Source organism: Odocoileus virginianus, chromosome 34, assembly GCF_023699985.2.
Source record: "Odocoileus virginianus isolate 20LAN1187 ecotype Illinois chromosome 34, Ovbor_1.2, whole genome shotgun sequence".
In the NCBI taxonomy this organism is placed as follows: Eukaryota; Metazoa; Chordata; class Mammalia; order Artiodactyla; family Cervidae; genus Odocoileus; species Odocoileus virginianus.
The window spans coordinates 33,719,424-33,741,658 of NC_069707.1; the positions used below are offsets into that span (position 1 = coordinate 33,719,424).

The 22,235-nt window shown below is 41.3% G+C and overlaps 1 protein-coding gene and 1 pseudogene across 1 annotated transcript in view; one reads left to right on the forward strand and one right to left on the reverse strand.

The window, feature by feature from the left end:
* The first annotated feature begins 190 nt into the window (after window positions 1-190).
* The window catches only part of ARHGAP18 (Rho GTPase activating protein 18), a 194,089-nt gene continuing 172,044 nt past the window's right edge, over window positions 191-22,235 (forward strand). The window contains exon 1 of the mRNA XM_070461619.1: window positions 191-339. Coding sequence (XP_070317720.1) covers window positions 296-339 — 44 coding nt within the window. The 5' untranslated portion in view covers window positions 191-295. The remainder of the gene's footprint in view (window positions 340-22,235) is intronic.
* LOC110134015 (ferritin light chain pseudogene) lies at window positions 6,818-7,496 on the reverse strand (annotated as a pseudogene).

Genomic DNA, 22,235 nt, shown 5'->3' on the forward strand with positions numbered 1-22,235 from the left:
GCATCGTGAGGCTGCCGGAGCCTCAGCGGCAGCCGCTCCGCAGCGCAGTCTCGAGCTCCCGGTCCTCCCGCCCGCGCTTCCACCCGCGGCCCGCAGCAGCTGCCGGGTGATCCAGCGGAAATGACTAGCCGCGGTTCCCGGTGAAAGGAGGGTGCGCGCCGCTGCCCTTCCGAGCTGGAGAGAGGCGGCGTGCCGGGGAAGCAGCGCCCGAGAAGGCTCTCGCCGCGGCGGCCCCCCCTTGTCGCTGTCTCTTCACTTCCCGTCCCCCGGGCGTTCCGCGCCCTTGGCCGGGAAGATGGTTATAATCGTGACAAAGCTGGTGCACTGCTTTCATCTCAGGTAAGCAGGCGGCTTGGCGTGCTTTTCTCTGTTTTGTGCACGTGTTAGGTCCGAAACCCACACCGGGAAAGGTCTTTTAACTGCTAAAGTTTTCCTAACGAAGACTGAGAAAAATGAGCTTTTGTGTCATTTTAAAAATCCTTTGGAAAAAATAAAATAAAAATCCTTTGGGGTTGAGGTTAAAAGTAAGCTTTAGTGTTCTTTCTTGACCTCTGTTATTCTTGACCCTGTCCCTGACCTGCTTGGTAAAATTTCAGCCTCTGTTTGCGCGATGAGGTTAAGGTACTTTTTTTTACCCCCCTTTTTAAAGATTTCTGGGATATTCTAGGGGAGCTACTTTCCATATAGGCAAACGGATATTTTAATTGGTAGTCTTTTCGGGATAGTTATGATTTCAATTACAGCTAAGAAGATAATATTAAAGTTGAACATCAGTCTTGAGCATCATTGAACTTAAGTTGCCTGGAGGACGTGTGCACACGGTGTGCAGTTACCTGGTTATTTGTGAAAACAAAAACAAGTGGTCGAGGGTTACTCTTGAGAAATAGGAGCCCACAAATTTAAAGATAAACAAAAAATTAGCACTTCTTCTGCCCTTTGGGTGTTGATCGAGAGAGCGTCTCCACAGCATTGTCAGTTCAAAAGTAAAGAAACACTGTCAAAGTGTAGTTTTGTGGTTGCAAATTAACATTGTTGATGAAAACTGTGGAGTCAACATTTTTAGCTGACTCTTCATATAAAGAAAAAAATAGAGGAGGTTTTCAAATATAAACCAAGGGCATTCAGATAACTGTATTTAACTCTGTGCTACCAAAGAAAAACCAACATGCCATGTAATATTAACTACAGGTTCAGTTACTGTTAATTTGGTTGGAGATTTTGCGAGAAAGCATCACTTTTCCAAGTAAATCCCAAATTAATAAGTTAGTAGTAGGTCTACAAGTATTGCTTAACACATAGCAATTATAATCAAATGGGATAGAAAAATGTTTTTTTATAGTCTAATATTAGATTTCTCTGTTTCCTGTCTAATCTTATCCTTTTTAATAATCCTTATAACGGGTCATTTAAAACAGTAACTATGTGCTGTTTCTCTGAGATATCCCTTGATGTCTTCTTCTTATCAAAACTAAAACCCTCAAATTACAAATCTTGCAGTGATAAAGTGGAAAAGACCAGTAAATAATTGATATTGAGTGGTAAGTGCTTGACTGAAAAAAAAAAAGCTAGTCTCTGGATAGATTGTTGCTTATAAAGTCTTTTTTAATATAGTTCAGTGTTTGTGATGCATTCTCTTGTGGACCCATTGAGCTATGAACAAGTAAACTCTAGGAAGAAAGGGTGAGGATTCAAGTTTGTGCAGAGCTGAAATGTTGTGCTCAGCCCTGTCTAACTCTTTGCTGCCCCCGTGGACTCCCACCAGGCTCCTTTGTCCATGGAATTTTCCAGGCACGCATACTGGAGTGATCTGCCACTTCCTATTGCAGGTATTCCTGACCCAGGGATCAAACCCTTGTTTCTTACATCTCCTGTTTTGAAAGGTGGATTCATTACCCCAGCTCCACCTGGGAGGCCCTAAATGTTTATTTCTATCTTATTCTGGAGGGATTGGAAGCCAGCTGCATTCACTCAAAAGACTTGGTTCTATAGAAGGAACAGAGTTCTTTAAAGTCTCATTATTAGCCTGGGAGCTGAGGGAAATCCATTCCTTCCTCCTATTTTGGTGTAAATATCCCAACTCCATGCATCTTTAGCTCCCTGAGTTGTGAGCTCTCAGCTGACCTGTACCAAGACAAAAACTGCTTGGGAGCGCTGATGGTAATAGTCTGATCTCTTATCTTTAGCTATTCATGTCAGCTGAGTTCCCAGATCCCCAGCCCAGGAGATCCTCAGTGGAATTAACTTAAGCATCATTTTTATAGCTCCCAAGGACCTGTGGTTTTACTGAGGAAAAACTGTCTCCTAAGGCCTGCCTCTGTTCTTGGTCTCTATCAGTGGAATAGTTTCTGGGAGGTTCCCGTTATCAGCAATGATCATTCTGGTTCTAGTTAGGTATTAAGTTTGTTCTAATGCTGAGTACTCCAATCAGCAGTTGCCTAGAATGATACCTTAACGATCAATCAATCTGAAGAAGAAAACAGGAAAAAAAAAAGGTCATTCCATCATTTGGGTTTTGAGAGACAGACAGTTCTGTTTCTTTCTCTGCTTCTTTCTCCACTTGTCCAATTACAAAGGAGCAAAACTCTTCAGGTGCTAAGTGAGGGTAGTGCTGCGGCCTCTGCCGCTGTCCCAGCCCCACTGCCCACTGCTGGTGTCTCTTCCCTGTGACAGAAAAAAGGAAAATGTGATTTTTGGACTGCCTTACAGTGGTTGAAGCCAATGCTCGAAATATAAATTTCATTTTCCCTTTTAACAGTGAATAGTACTAGAACTTCAGTCCCAGTGTGTATGTTTTCCTTGTCTTTTCCTTTATTGACAAAGAACTTATATCTGCCCCCTTATTTCTACCACGAATTTTGAGGTAGACTCAACTAGTGTTTGGGGCTTCCCAGGTAGCTCAGTGGTAAAGAATCTGCCTGCCAAGCAGGAGACTGGGTTCAATCCCTGGGTTGGGAAGATCCCCCGGAGAAGGAAATAGCCCCACTCCAGTATTCTTGCGTGGGAAATCCAGTGGACAGAGGAGCCTGGTGGGCCCCAGTCCACAGGGTCACAAAATGTCAGACACAACTCCGTGATTAAATAGCAGTAGCAGTAGCTACTATTGAGGATTTGAACAAGGCTCAGCTGCTGTTTGTGTTTCCCCAGGGGCTCAGTAGTAAAGAATGCTGCCAATGCAGGAGCCGCAGGAGATGGGAGTTTGATCCCTGGGTCGGGAAGATGCAGTGGAGGAAGAAATGGCAACCCACTCCAATATTCTCACCTGGGGAGATCCCGTGGACAGAGGACTCTGGCAGGCTGCAGTCGGTGGAGTCTCAGAGTCAGACAAGACTGCGCATGCACACAGCTCTTGTTTTGTTCATTCTTAAAACCTAGATCAGTACACACCCCCAAGTATTTTTTTTTATAGAGGGACTACATGTATTTTGATAATATAGAACATTTTCTTCAACCCTTCATCAATTTTTTTTTTTTTTGTAGCAGTCTGAAAAGAGCTAATCAACTATCTTGTATAGCCTGAAAGATGTTCATCCTTGTCCCTGGTTGCTTTTGATTTAATACATGAATTTTCCATTAATTAGGCTGACTCTTAGCTTTGGTTTTAGCAACTTAAGGAAAGGAACATTGTACCTATACAGGATTAGAAATACTCAAGCATTAACTGGAGTCTGGGCAAGAAGCCAGCAATATCAAACTAGTTCTAGAGTTGATATAGTTGTGTCCAAAAAACCCAGGGAGTCTGTCATCTTCAAGGGCATAGTTAGTTTTTAGCCCAGCCAGCAATTTTCACGTTGTCATTTCTAGAAATCCAACCTGGGAATATAGATACATCCTAAGGCTTTAGGATAGTATTGATTCTCTGTGACATTCTTTTCTGTGGGATAGTTCAGCAATGTGGGTGGGGGAGGTGGGGAGTGGGGAATGGGGAAGTGGAGGTCACGCTGATGTCTTTTTGAAGGTGCAAGCCTAGTTGGCATCTGAATATCTGCATTTCTTGGGACAAATCAATTTTTCACTCCCTCCTTCTACATCTTCTTTTAAAAACCATTTAAAAATTTGCTTATTTTTGGCTGTGCTGGGTCCTTTTTTTTGTGCACAGGCTTTGTCTCATGGTGCCCAGGCTTCTAGGGCCTGTGGGCTTCAGTACCTGTGATGTGAAGCTTGGTTGCTCTGGATGTGGAATCTTCCCGGACCAGGGACTGAACTGCTGTCCCTTGCATTGCAGGGCAGATTCTTAACAGTTGGACCACCAGGAAAGCCCACCTCTTTCTACATCTTTAAGTTGCTTATATTATTATGTTTGAATATCTTGCTTATATCAATTTTTAAAATTGTTGTCAGTCATTGCAGAGTTAGCCTGATGAATCTCTTAGAAACCTTCAATTCTAAGACGTCACCTGGTAAAAGCATTCAAAAAAAGAGTCCAAACTAAATGCCCATTCTCTGCTTCTACTACCATTTATCACACAAATGGGCAGTGATGATGGCAGGGCATGCTGAGAAGGAAAATGCACAATCTTAATCACTTCCTCAAGCACGTCATAAACTTGTTAAAAATATTAGTACTTGTTTGCATTGTATTTTTACACTGAGTGTTTTCATGTAAGTTACTCTATTAAATAAACATTTGAGACCTACACTTCCCTATCTTTCCCCAAATGCCTGAAATTCAACATAGGCCCAAGAGACTGAGGTTTATCTTTGTGTTCCAAGCTTGCTTCTCTGGCTGTCACTCCTAACACTATCTGTTTTAAAGTCTCCCAGGTAGGAAAGGGGAGGATGTGTTTGAACTCTTTCTTCTCCATCTGATAGGAAACAATGTCTATGCAAGTTTGGAAAATCCTCTCAGCTCTTTCCCTCCCATCTGTTCTGCTCGTTACTATTTTGGTTCAATCAGCTCCTTCCATCTTTCACCGGCTCTGTTGAGCATCCTGTGGTACTCCGCTCTTTGGTCTTCTGTTTGTGCTCCAGCCAGAGTGGTCTACTTGGGCTTTCAAAAAATTTAGATGCCTGACCATGATGGTTTCCAGATTACATGATACAATGCCACACATCCTGATCATCTGTGAATTTCTCAGACGTACAAGTACATCTCAATTTGCCTTCACTTTCTAAATTTATCTCCTTCCTTTTCTCACTGTTTTATCCCATGATCTAGCTGTGTTGATCTTTTATTTCTTTAATGTATGAATCTTGTGCCTTTATCTCCCGTGTCTTCTACTGTAATATCTTTCTCCATCTTCTCCAAATGGTGTATTTTATTCATTCCTGGAGATCCAGACCTAATTTGTCTGTTTCTTAGCTTCTCCTGCAACAACCTGATTAATATTAAAGCAGTTGCTTCCCTGGTGGGCTATAGTCCATGGGGTTGCAAAGAGTCAGACATGACTGAGCGACTAACATTTTCAACTTTTCTTTTTTTCTGTGATCACTAAAATTATTGGTAGTTTTCCACTTCATGTTAATACTTAATATTGATTGTGTGCCTTTTGCTCGCCAGATACTGCATTTAGTTCCTGAAGATACAGGAATGAAAATATGCGGACTTGCTCTCTCCATGAATGTCTAGTGGCAAGACACCTCCAAAGTGAGAGACTCAAGAGGGTGAAAGCGGGATGCTGTTTGGGGTCATTATTACTATTGTTACTACAGAGTTTGGTCCTTCTTTAGACTAGGCTTCTTTCTTCAGCCCTATGGGTTCACTTAGGCAACTAGTCTACTTAATCCTGAAACCATGGGCCTAGGTCTGTGAATTAAAGGGCCAGAGAGTGTGACTTATTGGAATAGAACCATCATGATTGGAACAAAAATATAGTATCAGATGTCCAACTGGCATTTTTACTTTTTAAGGTTGCTCAACCAATAGTCCTAAGAGATACTCTTTTCTCATTCCCTGCATATATTTTTATTTTATTTGTTTTAGATAGACTTTCTTTTAAAGTACTGTAGGTTCATAGCAAAATTGAGATGATGATACAGCCATTTATTACATACCTAGCCTTTCCCATTATCAACATCTCCCACCAGAATGATAACATTTGTTACAACTGATGAACCCACAGTGATACCTCATAATCACCCATAGTTCATACTTTACAACAAGGTTCACTCCTGGTGTTATACTATATTGGTTTGGATAAATGTATGATAACACAGGCTTCCCAGGTGGCTTGTTGGTAAAGAATCTGTCTGTCAATTCAGGAGACATGGTTCGATCCCTGAGTTGAGAAGCTCCCCTGGAGAAGGAAATGACAACCCACTGAAGTATTCTTACCTGGAGAATTCCATGGACAGAGGAGCCTGGTGGGCCACAATTCATGGGGTCACAGAGTTGGACGTGACTTAGTGGCTGAGCTCACACAACATATGATGACATGTATCTATCATTGATATCATACAGAGTATTTTCACGGCCCTAAAAGCACTCTGTGCTCTGCTTTTCATTCCTTCCTTCCCTTCCCTACCCCCACCCCCTGGGAACCACTGATGTTTTTATTGTTTGTAGAGTTTTGCCTTTTGCAGAATGTCATATAGTTGGAATCATGCAGTATGTAGTCTATTCAGATTGGCTTCATTTAGTAATATGCATTTATTTTCCCATTGTCTTTTCATGACCTACTAGCTCATTCTCTTTTTTTAAAATTTTTTTATGCTGCAAAAAGCTTTATTGTTTCCATTTGGTCCAAGGCTTGAGAGAGGGCTCCAGGATATTAAAAAGCTGCCTAGTAGCTGCAGAGAGGGGCTTCAGGCAGCCCTGATGTTAGGTGGGTTCTGCAAAGGCCTCTGGTCTCCAGAAGCTCCTAGTCGGTGCTTGAGGGTGAGCCTCTCGAAGAGATACTCGCCCAACTCAGCCTGGGGACCAGCCAGCCTGCGGAGGTTGGTCAGGTGGTCACCCATCTTCTTGATGAGTTTCACTTCCTCATCTAGGAAGTGGTTCTCCAGGAAATCACAGATGGGGGTCTCCGCGGGCAGAAGCCAGGCCATGCAGATCCAACAGGGCTTGATTCAGGTTCTTCTCTACGAGACGGGCGGCTTCCATAGCGTCCTGTTTTACCCCACTCATCTTGAGATGGCTTCTGCACGTCCAGGAAGAGGGCGCGGCCGCCACGCTGGTTTTGCAGTTTCAAGAGACGCTCCGCGCCCTCGCGCTTCTCCTTGGCCAATTCGCGAAAAAAGTGACCCACACCCTTCAGAGCCACATCGTCGCGGTCGAAGTAGAAGCCCAGAGAGAGGTAGGTGTAGGAGGCCCGCAGTTGCATGTTAACCAGGCGGTTGACGGCGGCCTCCACCTCGGTAGAATAATTCTGACGAATCTGGGAGCTCATGATTGGTCGGTAATAAGGAGTTAAAAAATGGTGGCTGGTCCCAGTGATCGTGGACAGCTGAGTGGCTGACTCCGGAGGCTGCGACTGGAAAAAAGGTTGGAGGGTAGTTGGAGGCTGGAGCAAGGAGCGTCCCCTGGGTCTGTTCCGTCCAAGCGCTGTTGAAGCAAGAGACAGATCCGCGGGGCCACCGATCGCACTTCCTCATTCTTTTTAGTGAATAATATTCCATTATCTGTGGCTATACCACAGTGCATTCTTTCTAATTATTTTTGTTTTTTTCTTCTGTTGGACTTCTGTCTTTAGGGGGTCAAGACTTTGTTTGGTTCCAGGCACATATTATAGTATGCGCCTAATTAATGGTTGTTGTGGGAATAAGGCATAGGTGAATATATGAGATACATAATTTTTCTTGTAGTCTGTCCTTCACCTGGAAGCAGCTTCCAGACTGGATAAGTTTGTGCTTATGGGAGAGTGTGCATTTTATTTTGCTTTTTCTCTATTAGCCTGCCATCACTTCTTAAACCCAGTGGTCAGTAAAGTACAGCTCTTGAGCCAAATCTGTCCTGATACTCATTTTCATAAATAAAGTTTAAATGGTGCACAACCATGCCCATTTATTTGTGTAACGTGACTGGCAGACTTGAGTGAGAGAGAGAGACCGTGTGACCTATTGTGCTAAATATTTGGTTGGCCTTTACAGCAGAAGATTTCTGACCCCTGCTGTAAGTGGGGAAGAAGCTAGAGTCTGAGATCAGGAGGCAGAAGTCATTGCTTGAGGGGACTTTTCCAAAGTATCAGCTGTTAGATCCTTCAGTTCAGTTCAGTCGCTCAGTCCTATCCGACTCTTTGTGACCCCATTGACTGCAGCATGCCAGGCCTCCCTGTCCATCACCAACTCCTGGAGCCTACCCAAATTCATGTCCATTGAGTCGGTAATGCCATCCAACCATCTCATCCTCTGTCATCCCCTTCTCCTCCTGCCCTCAATCTTTCCCAGCATCAGGGTCTTTTCAAATGAGTCAGTTCTTCACATCAGGTGCCCACAAGTATTGGAGTTTCAGCTTCAACATCAGTCCTTCCAATGAATATTCAGGACTGATTGCCTTTAGGATGGACTGGTTGGATCTCCTTGCAGTCCAAGGGACTCTCAAGAGTCTTCCCCAACACCACAGTTCAAAAGCATCAATTCTTTGGCGCTCAGCTTTCTTTATAGTCCAACTCTCACATCCATACATGACCACTGGAAAAACCATAGCTTTGACTAGATGGCCCTTTGTTGGCAAAGTAACATCTCTGCTTTTTAATATGTTGTCTAGGTTGGTCATAACTTTTTTCCCAAGGAGTAAGCGTCTTTTAATTTCATGGCTGGAATCACCATCTGCAGTGATTCTGGAGCCCCCAAAAATAAAGTCTCCCACTGTTTCCCCATCTATTTGCCATGAAGTGATGGGACCATGTTAGATCCTTATATGGAGTAATATGTTTCTGAGATTTATTTTGATTAGTGTTGCAGGTAGAAACTATAAAAACAAATCTGGTGAAAGATCTGGTAGCTTTGTTTTACTAATCACAAGACAGATGCTTTTGACCCAAGCCAATTTTAAAACTTTAACATGAATCAGAATCACCTGGAGGGCTTGTTCGACTGTGGAGTGTTTTGCCTCCCCCGAGTGAACTCCTAATTCAGTAGCCTTGGGTGATGCTCCAGAAGCTGCATTGAGACAGGTTCCTGTATGTTGCTGATGCCGCTGGTCTGGGGACCACACTTTCAGAACCATTAGTTCAGAGCTGTGATTCTGAGCCTCAGTTGCATCTCAGAACCATCTAGGGAGTTTAACATTTTTTATTTTAAAAAATAAAACATACTCGGCCTCACCCCAAACTTACAAATCAATCCCCAGAGTTTGTATTTTAAAAAGAGTAATTCTGAAAAATAATCATCTTGCTTTTAGAACTGTCATGCGGGCTTTGCTGGCTAAGGTGTACATGAACTGTTTTGATGACAACAAACTTTGTTTACAATAAGTTCTAAAAAATTACATCCAGATATCATTCCTTTCTTAGTTTTAAGTAACACTAAACTGGAATGTTGTATGTATATTATATTTGTCAGCGGACTGCAGAAAAATCATAGTCTAAAAAGTGCACTCAATTCAGCAGAGTTCTTTTTCTTACTAACTTTGGGAAGTATTTGTAAATTTGGTTTTTTCACTGTGTAAAATTAGTTGTGATTCTATACTTGATAATTTCCCTTAGAGTGAGTGAGGATAACCAACAAGGACCCAATGTAGCACAGGGAACGAGTCTCAGTATTTTGTAATAACCTATACGGAAGAGTCTGAAAGAGTATATCTGTGTAGCTACTATCTATCTGAATCATTTTGCTACACACCTGGGAGCCACACAGCATTGTAAATCAGCCATCCTTTAGCACTGGGTGGGGGTCATGGACAGCTCACATTCTGCCATCCTTCCATGGTTTCACTGCAGCAAGTTTCAATGTTCAAGTGCCTTCTAAAAATGGCTAGAAAGAGCCCAAGAGGTCTTCCTTCCTGGCTTTTCCTCCTCTATTTTCAGGGAGAAAGCATCCCTTACCATCTGGGTAGGTATTTTTTAAAACAGAATAAAACCCTGTTGCTCAGTATGTGCTTTTGTTTAGAGATTTTGTTTCCCCTCTATTGCCTTTTCCGCATGCTATATCGCTGTATTCATTTTAATTTCGTTGATTGCTGTTTGTAATGTTCTGAAGCTGAGTATTATGTCAGAATACAAATAAGGCAAAACCACCATGAAATACTAAATGTCTAAGAAACAATTCTTCGGCACTTTGGCTGCTAAGGTAGTTGCCTTAACAGTCGGGAGCCACACAAAGAACTCCTAAGCCCTGTGTTTAGGAAGGGGGAGCAGTGCGGTCATGTTTTTGGTCTGCACTTAAAAAAAAATTTCTTTGACCTTAAAAGGGTAGGAATAAATGCAAAGATTTGAGTTTATGGATCCCCAAAGCTATACAACAAAATAGCCATCAACTTCAACTACATAATTCTGCATATGGAATCATGATGATTACTAACATGAAGTGTCAGAATATGAGTTTGACAAATAGCTTTATAAAAATCATGTACTAACGTATGGAAAAACTCATTTGTTAAAGGAATTTGAATTAATTCAAGTTTGAAGTCAGCTGTCGAGTGAAAATTCTCTCTTTTTTTTTTTGGCATTTCATTAGGAGATGAGGAAGTACTTAGGAGCTATTGTGAGTTACATAGAAATGAAGAACTTTTATTCTTTCCTTTTCATGAAGGCATGGAAGTCACTTGCTTACGCCCAAGTCAGCTCTACAAAGGGGGCTTTTATTTGTAAGGACTCATAGTTACAGCTTCTAGAAGGCAGTAGCACCCAGGAAAAACCCAAAGTAATAAAAGATGTTAATTCATTACTCTATGTTGTTCTTATTTGAGCACAATCATTGGAAGAGTCAGGGCTAGTTATTCAACTAGAAAAATTGAGTGAAATAAAGGCTCTTAATTTTTTGAATTTCATTTCTCAAGTGGGAATGTTCTAGATTTCTCTTTTATGCATAAGCAGGGCCAGTGTTGTCAGCATTGCTGGGGGCTCTCCTTGTTTTGAGAGCAAAACAAAGTACTTCTTGTTGCTTTTTGTCTTGCTCATAGGAATGTTGTTTAGGTCAGTGGGTTCCCAAAATGAACATGCTTTGCCCACGCTCAGATGGGCCATGTGCTGGTTTAATGCTCTGCCATCACTGTCTTGAAGCGCTTAATAAATATTTTCTGAACAAGGGGCCCCGTGTTTTTATTCTGCGCTGGATCCCATAACTAACACAGTCAGTCCTGGCAACTGGAATAGTATCTAATTCATCTTTTGTTTCCCTGCAAATTTTCAGCATTGTGCTGGATGCACAGATGAGTGAATGAATGAATGAGTGCCCCCTTTATTCCGAGAACAAAACAAAGTAGTTTTTGTTGCTTCCTGCATTGCTGATAGGAATATGGTTTAGATGAATGGGTTCCCAAAGTGAATCTACTACAGATATGGTGAGGTGGATAGTTGAGTGGTGGGTAGAAGTGGCAGTGAATAAAATTCTTTAAACTTTAATGAACACAGATTCTCTTCATCTTCCTGGATCGAAATTCCGTGAGAATAAAGGGCAGGAATCTATGCATTTAAAAAACTCCTCCGGTCCTCTCTTACATGGCAAGGACTGTGATCTTCTCTCAGGGAACCCTGCAAGGCCTGTAGGTCTGTGTCCAACTGTGGATGTGGGTTTCTGGCTTGTCAAGGCTGTCTAGAAAAAGGCCTTTTTCAAGGACATCAAGTATAATTTAGAGGACAGTGGGGTATAACCAGGCTAAGAATTAGCACAACACTCCCAAGCCCAAGATGATCCTATGTGATAGCTATGGGGCTACCATTTTTCCCATCACTTCTACACCCATTGGAAGGAGTATGAGAGTCTATGAGGTTTATGCTCCCAAAGCCTGAGGTGAACAGCTTGGCATTCCAAACCAGGCTGTAGCGTCAAGCACCACCCTGCCACAGCTGCCAGGAAGGTGAGACCCACTAAGTAGTGGGCAGAGAGGTAGGTGAGACAACAACTAACAGGAAGGGATAAAAATTATCCAGAAATAGAAAGTAATTTTTCAACTACCTGCATGATTTATTTTTATTATGTCAGTTCAGTTCCGTCGCTCAGTTGTGTCCGACTTTTTGCGACCCCATGAACCACGGCACGCCAGGCCTCCCTGTCCATCACCAACTCCCGGAGTTTACTCAAACTCATGTCCATCGAGTCGGTGATGCCATCCAACCATCTCATCCTCTGTCATGCCCTTCTCCTCCTGCCCTCAATTTTTCCCAGCATCAGGGTCTTTTCCAATGAGTCAGCTCTTCGCATCAGGTGGCCAAAATATTGGAGTTTCAGCTTTAACATCAGTCCTTCCAATGAACACCCAGGACTGATGTCCTTTAGGATGGACTGGTTGGATCTCCTTGCAGTCCAAGGGACTCTCAGGAGTCTTCTCCAACACCGCAGTTCAAAAGCATCAATTCTTCGGTGCTCAGCTTTCTTTATGCTCCAGCTCTCACATCCATACATGACTACTGGAAAAACCATAACCTTGCCTAGATGGACCTTTGTTGGCAAAGTAATGTCTCTGCTTCTTAACATCCTATCTAGATTAATCATAACTTTCCTTCCAAGGAGTAAGCGTCTTTTAATATCATGGCTGCAATCACCATCTGCAGTGATTTTGGACCCCAAAAAATAAAGTCTGACACTCTTTCCACTATTTCCCCATCTATTTGCCATGAAGTGATGGGACCGGATGCCATGATCTTAGTTTTCTCAATGTTGAGTTTTAAGCCAACTTTTTCACTCTCTTCTTTCACTTTCATCAAGAGGCTCTTTAGTTCTTCTTCACTTTCTGCCATAAGCGTGGTGTCATCTGCATATCTGAGGTTATTGATATTTCTCCTGGCCACCTTGATTCCAGCTTGTGCTTCATCCAGCCCAGCGTTTCTCACGATGTGCTCTGCCTATAAGTTAAATAAGCAGGGTGACAGTATATACAGCCTTGACGTACTCCTTTTCCTATTTGAAACCAGTCTGTTGTTCTATGTCCAGTTCTAACGCTTGCTTCCTGAGCTGCATACAGGTTTCTCAGGAGGCAGGTCAGGTGGTCTGGTATTCCCATCTCTCTCAGAATTTTCCACAGTTCATTGTGATCCACACAGTCAAAGGCTTTGGCGTAGTCAATAAAGCAGAAATAGATGTTTTTCTGGAACTGTTGCTTTTTCAATGATCCAGTGGATGTTGGCAATTTGATCCATGGTTCCTCTGCCTTTTCTAAAACCAGCTTGAACATCTGGAAGTTCACATATTGCTGAAGCCTGGCTTGGAGAATTTTGAGCATTACTTTCCTAGCGTGTGAAATGAGTGCAATTGTGCAGCAGTTTGAGCATTCTTTGGCATTGTGTTTCTTTGGGATTGGAATGAAAACTGACCTTTTCCAGTCCTGTGGCCACTGCTGAGTTTTCCAAATTTGCTGACATATTGAGTGCAACACTTTCACAGCATCATCTTTTAGGATGTGAAATAGCTCAACTGGGATTCCATCACGTCTACTAGCTTTGTTCATAGTGATACTTCCTAAGGCCCACTTGACTTCACATTCAAGGATGTCTGGCTCTTGATGAATGATCACACCATCGTGATTAACTGGGTCGTGAAGATCTTTTTTGTACAGTTCTTCTGTGTATTGCCACCTCTTAATATCTTCTGCTTCTGTCAGGTCCATACCATTTTTGTCCTTTTTTGAGCCCATCTTTGCATGAAATGTTCCTTGGTATCTCTAATTTTCTTGAAGAGATCTCTCAGTTTTTCCCATTCTATTGTTCTCCTCTATTTCTTTGCATTGACCTTATTACTTAGTAAATATATTTTCCCAGCATCTATTATGTGTCAGATACTATGTCAGGCAGTAGGCTACAGAGGTGACAGAAAGGGTTAATTCTTAATGTCATGGAACCTGAATTCTGATAGGGTAAGAGAGACCTTTGCTAAACATGTCAGAGTTATGTGTGCTGTGACGAGAGTGTGATAGTGTGTGTGAAAGGTTATGGACCTCCCAGTGGGTGAGCAGGGATGTGAACTTCTCTTCCTTCCATACCAAATGTAGTTGCTACACTAATGTGTTAACTTGTCAAGAACTCAGTTCCCTTAGCCTTAGGAACCAAGGTGGAATTCGCCTTCTTGGCCAGGCCATTGAACAGTTTGGTTGTACAGGACGATTTTGGAGGGTTTAGGCTGACTTTAGTGCTATTAGGTCAGTCCTATAATAGCAAGTAGCTCCTTTCTGGTTGTTGGATGTGTTAATTGAATGCTAACAGTGAGAGGTTAAACTAACATTATTGTCTTCGTTTTCCTAATAAATGTGTCTGGCTGGCTTGAGGAAGATAAAAACAAAATACTAAGCAGGTGATGTTTTTTGTCTGCTAACATTTATGTTGACTTTTGGCAGACGTCCCCCTTATTTTATATTTACTGAAATACAGAAATCAAGACTGGCTAATGAGTAAATGGTTAAAGCAATGACATTTTTAGTACATTTTATTTTATTTATTTATTTTTTTTTAATTTTAGCGATGACATTTTTAATGTTAAATATTTCATTATAATAAGCTAAGAGGAGAATGTGTAGAATTAAACAAGTGAGTTTTATAATGTATGGAGCATAGGGAAAGAAATCAGGTGGAATTGTTTTTATTGTCTAAACTAAAACAAATACTTCTATGAAAAAGGATCTTTCCAAAAGTTGGCATTTTTAGACAATATGTATTAGAAACACTTAAAATATAGACACTTTCCTACTTCTTTCTGATTACGAAAATCAACTGTTATATTGTAGCAATCTTTCTTGAAAATTTAGGTTTATTTAAATATCAGTTAGTAGTTCTATAAGTGTTATTAATACTTAGACCAAATAGATGACTTTTATTTTGCTTTAAACTGCAGCTAATACTTAAACAGATAAATTATATAGTATCTGCTATGTGGCAAGTACATGTATCAACACATTTAATCCCCACAAAAGAAAAACCCCAGTGAGATAGATTTTATCATGATCCCTGCATGACAGATGTTGAAACTTCACCTCAGAGAGGTCGAGTGGGAAATCTGAGGTCCCGGGGCTCTGCGTGGAGAAGCTGGGGTTTGAGCCCCACCTACTGGGACTGGAGTCGGTACTCCCACCCTTCTCATGGTACATGCATCACAGGAGAGTTGCTAGTAAGTAGAAAGCGAGGGCACTCCAGTTACTGTACAAATCTGCGTTTGGCACGAATAGGTGCTGATCCAACCAAGAATTGTCGTCATTCAGTAGCTAAGTTGTGTCTGACTCTATGTGACCCCATGGACTGCAGTATGTCAGGCTTCCCTGTCCTTTACCATCTCCCAGAGCTTGCTCAAATTCACGTGCATTGAGTCGGTGATGCCATCCAACCATCTCATCCTCTGTTTCCCCCTTCTCCTTCTGCCTTCAGTCTTTCCCAGCATCAGGATCTTTTCCAATGATGTGTATGGCTGAGTTCCTGAAACTATCATAACATTGTTGACTGGTTATACTCCAGTACAAAATAAAAAGTTTAAGAACATGAGAGTGATCAGATCAGGTGGTCTAAAATACTGAAAACTCTAGAACTTAAAACAAATACTTTCACTTCATGAATCTTGTTGGTAAATGTAGGGTAACTCTAGCATCAGGGTCTTTTCCAATGAGTCAGTTCTTCACATCAGGTGGCCAAAGTATTGGAGCTTCGGTTTCAGCATCAGTCCTTCCAGTGAATATTCAAGACTGATTTCCTTTAGGATGGACTGGTTGGATCTCCTTGCAGTCACCCAAGTATTGGCTCCTTGGAATTCCATTGTATAGGAATGTTCAACACAGTATTAAAAGTGGCTGCCATTAATTGACTGTTTACATGCATCATTAACTCGAATAATAGGGACCTTACATATTTCTTCTCTTAAAAAAAACCATAACATCTGTCTGAGATACAGTGATGGTGATACATATTATGATGCCCATTTTATAGATGATGGAACAGAGTCTGAGTGAAGTATGTAAAAAGAAAGAAGGAAAGTGAAGTTGTTCAGTCGCGTCTGACTATTTGCGACCCCATGGACTGTAGCCCACCAGGCTCCTCCATCCATGGAATTTTTCAGGCAAAAGTACTCGAATGGATTGCCATTTCCTTCTCCAGGGGATCTTCCTGACCCAGGAATTGAACCCAGGTCTCCTCCATTGCGGGCAGATGCTTTACCCTGTGAGCCACCGGGGAAGCCCTGAGTGAAGTGTGTAACTTTCTCCAAATCACAGCTATTTGTCTGACTCCAAAGCCACTGTATACTTAAGTTTCTGTAATGAATGTTGTGCATACCTTAGTTCTCTGCCCTTAATACTGTTAGTAAATAATGATGATTATTAGCAGTAAGGGGCTTCCCTTGTGGCTCAGCTGGTAAAGAATCCACCTGCAATGTGGGAGACCTGGGTTCGATCCCTGGGTTAGGAAGATCCCCTGGAGAAAGGAAAGGCCACCCACTCCAGTATTCTGTCCTGGAGAATCTCATGGACTGTATAGTCCATGAGGTCACAAAGAGTTGGACACGACTGAGCAACTTTCACACACACATGTGAGTAGTAAATAAAGTCAACAGGGTGTTATGGAGAATGTCCCCCCCACTAATCCAGAATAATATATAATCCCATATATAAGGAAATATATTAATTATCTGTGCTTTACCTTCAGAAAGCAGTGATTCTGCTTCATATGAAAAATGAGGCCAGGCCTTGACTGGATGATCTCTTTCCGGGATAAGGCTTTCATCTTTCCAGCCAGGATGCGAATTTAGCTAAATATTCCCTGAAGCAACACTAGATGGCGCATGAGAACAAAAGAGTTGGAAGCCATTTATAGGATGCATGCAACCCTTACTTTAAATTAGAATAGAATTTATTTTCTGACGTGAATCATTGATTTCAGGCAACCGATACCTAACCTGAGGAGCACCGGATTGATATTCTGCCGATATAAAACTCTACCTTGTCTCCAATTTGGAGTAGAACCAGGATAAATCTAAGCCCAAAGCCAATTCTTTATTTTCAGCAGAACATTAACCAAACAGATGTCCTGGCATCATTTCTATAAAGTAATTCTGGCCCTATCACAGCAAAATTAAACTGAATATCTGAAAGAGATGATATAGCCATGGAATATTCCTAGGAGCTATATAAAATGAATTTCTATGCTTTCTTGGACATTGCAATATGTGTTATCAGAAATGTGTGTTTGTGACATTATTCAATGCACACACAAAAAATAGCCAAAAAGGGTGCACATTTATTCTCTAGAAGTATTTGTCTTTAGGTCATGAAACTTCCGTAGTTTTGGGCTCTACTAATTCTGTTTGTTTGTATCGTCAACTATTACTTTTTTTTTTTTTTTCTATTTCTTTTTTGATCATCTGTGCTTTGAGGAATTACAGAGCCTAGTGAGACAGAGTAAAGCAAAAGGTAGAAAACAAAAGAAAGAAATTACAAGGGTGGAGATAACAGCTGAAGTATTCAGATGAGCTCTAATGCAACCCAGTGCAATGTAATTTAATATCATTTTCTGAATGTTTCTGAAAAATAAAAAATAATGGTGGGTAGATTAGTTTAAGCCCTGTACTTTCAAATTAAAACCAAAAGTAAAAGGGCCATGCTAGCCTATGTTAATTTTTAAAAACAGCTTTTCAGGAGAGAAGAAAAATAGCATTCTTAAGGAAATGCCTCATGAGTCTCTTTGCTCTTCACAACTATATAAACTACTAGTTGCTCACCAGTTGATGTAAAGACAGGTCACTTGTTTTGAAACAAGTCAAAGAGTTAGTCTATTGTGTGCTTACGGCATGCTCAACAGTCGCTTGTTTGCGTTATCTCTTTTAATTTTCCCAACAGTTTGTCAGGGAAGGGGTTCATTTATTACCCTCATTTTATGGATGGAAAAACAACACTTAAGGGAGTAAAGTAATAAGATTAGGGTCTTGTGACTACTGCTGGGAGGAGCCTGGTCTAATCCTTTGAACCGTGATAGGATGGTCTTCCCTTGAGAAGAGTGTGGCATGAAAGCCAGACCTGTGGCATATGGTGAATTAATTGAAATATTCTTTAGACACCTTCTCAGTGTTCTCTTCTTTCTCAGTCACACTCCAGGGTCCTCTCCTGCTTGCCGCTCTTCCCCACTTCCCACCTCTCTCCCAGAGAGGCTGACGTACCACGCCTGCCTGAGTGTGTGCTAAGTCGCTTCAGTCATGTCTGACTCTTTGCAACCCTATGGGCTGCGGCCCACCAGGCTCCTCTGTCCGTGGGATTCTCCAGCAAGAATACTGGAGTGGGTTGCCATGCCCGCATCCCGTGAACCTTTCTGCCCAGGGATCGAACCTGCGTCTCTTATGTCTCCTGCTTTGACCAGCAGGGTCTTTATACTTGTGCCACCTGGGAAGTTACTGTCAAAGTGAAGTGAAAGTGTAAGTCATTCAGTGGTGTATGACTCTGCCAGCCCGTGGACTGGACTGTAGCCTGCCAGGCTCCTCTGTCCATGGAATTTTCCAGGCAAGAACAGTGGAGTGGGTTGCTATTCCCCTCTTCAGGGAATCTTCCTGACCCAGGAATTGAACCCAAGTCTCCAGCATTGCAGGCAGATTCTTCACCATCTGAACCACTAGGGAAGCCATAGGTTACTTAAAAAAAAAAAAAAAACTGTTTCATGACTGATTGTGATCCCTTGCAGGTAACATGACGCTTGAATTCAGATTCTATTGTTACTAAGCCAGATAGAGCAAAAAAAAATTTTATATTTAGGGGCTGCTTTCTTAGATTTGAACACAGTTCATTTTATTCAGCTCCCTAGTTGTATGCAACTCTCATGTATTGGTGATTAACCTAATCTTGATTAATTTTGAGACAATGACAGAAATATAAAAAAATCTCAGGAAGGAAAATATATTTGCTTAGGCTCCCAGATCATCCATGATACAGAAGCAGAGGCACGCCCACCAACATGCTAGACTTGTGTCTAAGAAAGTCATCCATAAAATTAAAGTTTTTTAGTAATTTAGGGGCTGAACGAGTGGAAGATTATAATGAAATATGTTATTTTGGGCAAGCTCAAAGGAGCCTCAGAGAACAGGATGTGGTTCATTGTATGCTAAATCTGCTTTGTGATGAGCTAGGTGAAATCGAGCAAGTCTCTTAACCTCTGTAGTCTCAGAACCTCATATGTAAGAGGTGAGGTGGGGGGTTTGATGTGCCTACTCTCTTGCTAAGCTTTAACCGTCTAGAATTTTTTTTTTTAGGCTCCACACCTGAAGAGAGTAATCAAAAGTAGGGCATGCAATTTTAATCAAAGCCAAAAATTATTTCAGGACAGTGTTGTTATAATTAATATTCAGAAGTTCTTAGAGATCCTTAGATGAAAGCTCAAAAGGAAAGACGATCATGGCTTAACAAATTCAATGAGTAATTAATTGCAGATGACTAACGCTCTCCTTCGCCCTTCAGGGGTACAGGAATAGGATAAGCAATAAAAGTGACTCAAATTCTTCCTGGCATGCCGAAAAGAGCCAAAGGAGATTTCTGATGTGATTTAGCTTGCGTAGTCTTCTATCCTTGTTAATTATTGTGAAATAGAATCTGCTTAATATCTAACAGTCCTTCTAACCTCATTTGTAATTCTGAACAGTCTAATAACATCCTTTGTCAACAGTGTCAACCACAAATTTCGTTTCACAGAGAATTCGGTAGTACTCCATCTCTTCTACTTCCTCAGTTCTTTCTTTATTGCGTCTGTATGATCTCACTTTTATGTGGAATCTAAAAAAGATGGAACTCATAGAAACAGACCATATTGGTGGTTGCTAGAGGTGAAGGAAATGGGTGAGGGGGGTCAAAAGGTACAAATTTCCGGGTATAAGATTAAAAAGTCCTAGAGCTGTAGTGTGCATCCTGATCCTTAATACTGTACTGTATATCTTAAAGTTGCCAACAGAGGAGGTCTTAAAGGTTCTCATCTTAAGAAAAAAAAAACTATAATGATGTGAGGCAGTGGATGCTATTCTTAACTAATTGTGGTGATCATTTACTATGTGTGTGTGTATGTGTATATATCAAATAATTTTGTTGTGTTCCTCTAATACAACATATGTCAGTTCCATCTCAATAAAATTGGGGAAGAATTAGCACAGATGTTTGCTCAGTCTTATAACAATGTGATCGTCTCTTTCTAATGGAATGGTGCTGGACAAAGACCAACTTCTTAGTGTCAGTAAAAGTTTAGAGAGGCATCATCACAGGCTGGGCCAGTGGGTCCAAAGTGGAAACTAGAATGAGAGGGGTTCGTTAGACTGGAAGAGGTCTTAGAAGTTATTTGTTCATCCTTATTTCTTTTTATGTATAAGGAGATTAAGACCAGAGAAGTTAGGCATTTGTTTATGGTCACATGACAGGCTAGTGTTTGAGCCAGAACAAGAACCTGGGATTCATGACACAAAGTTGATAAGTCCACTTCCACACCATGGTGTCTGTCTTTGCAGTAACTAGATATAGAGAAGAAAACTGGAAAGCAGATCATTTGCAAACTAGATGATATCATATTTGATTACTGCTTTCAAAACCATGAGATTTAAAGATCTGGTTTTGTGCATTACGGTATGTATAGCATCTGAATAATGTAACTATTGCTTTTAAGAGAAAAGATGTATGGAATTAACCATATTTTCTTCCTTGTGAAAAATAATTGTGTTTCTGGTTGGATTTAGAATACTTGATCTTAACATTAATATTAAATACAGTAGTAACTTCTAGTGATGTATTTGTGTGGTGTATGTATGTTTGTGTATAAGTGAAAGTAAAACCAAGTGAATAAGAAAGGATGAGGACAGCCATGAAGTGAGACCAGCTGGATCAGTGTTAGGACTCTTGCGTAAGCCAAAGGCAGCAGTGCTGAGAGGCATTCCTGATTTCTAACTCCAGGTGACGTTTAATAAAATGGGAAGTGGCTTCATTAGAGTCTGGTATGAACTATAGGACTTCATGAGCAAGGTTTCTTCTTGGTCACCATTCTTATAACTTGAGTAGATGGAATGAGTTTTTGCAGTGGACCTGTAAGTTGGTGTCAGTCTACAATAGCGTAAGAATGCTCTGTTTTTAATTTTCAAATCCTGGGGACATTAATAGACAGTTCTAGATCCCAACCAAGGTGATGGAACCACTGCAAGTTACACCTAATTTTATGGAATCTACTCTAAAGGTAGATTTTCATTAATTGAGCTATTAGCAAAAATGGAGGGTTGGAAAATTCATGTCATTGTCTTGGACATGTACCTGCTCTCACCTGGAATCCAGGGGGCTTTAGATGTGTCTGAATTCCAGTTTTACCACTTACTCTCCATATAGAAACACAGACAAGTTCAGTAACCTCTTTAGGCCTGAATTGCTCCTCCCTTGGAGCAGGAAGTTGCAACCCACATCAATATTCTTGCCTGGAGAATTTCATGGACAGAGGAGCCTGGTGGGCTACAGCCAATGGGGTCAAAAAGAATCAGACATGACTGAGTGACTAACACACACACACACAAGTTAGATATTAGGTCAAGTACTTGAGGCACACCGTAAATGTAAACCCATCTCATAAATAATTCAATTAGTAGAGAAGAAAGCATAGACTGTGTAGAGGGTGGCCATTTTTTTTTTTTTAAGCAGTACTGGAACCTAAGGAATGAGATTGATTGGAAAAGGGAAGAGACTAGAACAAAGTATTCAAGAATGTGTGAGTGTTCACTTCTCAAGATCTTCAGAGAATTTGCTGGAACATAGTAAGAAGAGCTGGGTTCTTCACTTGTTCTTCAGTTGTTCACTCTTGTCTGACTCCTTGCGACCCCATAGACTGCAGCACACCAGGCTTCTCTGTCCTTCACCATCTCCCAGAATTTACTCAAGTACATTGAGTCAGTGATGCCACCCAACCATCTCATCCTCTGTCGTCCCTTCCTCCTCCTGCTTTCAATCTTTCCCAACATCAGAGCCATTTCCCATGAGTCAGCCCTTTGCATCAGGTGGCCAAATTATTGGAGCTTAGCACCAGCTCTTCCAATGAATATTCACGGTTGATTTCCTTTAGGATGGACTGGTTGGATCTCCTTGCAGTTCAAGGGACTCTCAAGAGTCTTCCCCAACACCACAGTTCAAAAGCATCAATTCTTCAGTGCTCAGCTTTCTTTATGGTCCAACTCTCACAGCCATACATGACTACTAGGAAAACTATAGCTTTGACTCGATGCAAAGTAACATCTCTGCTTTT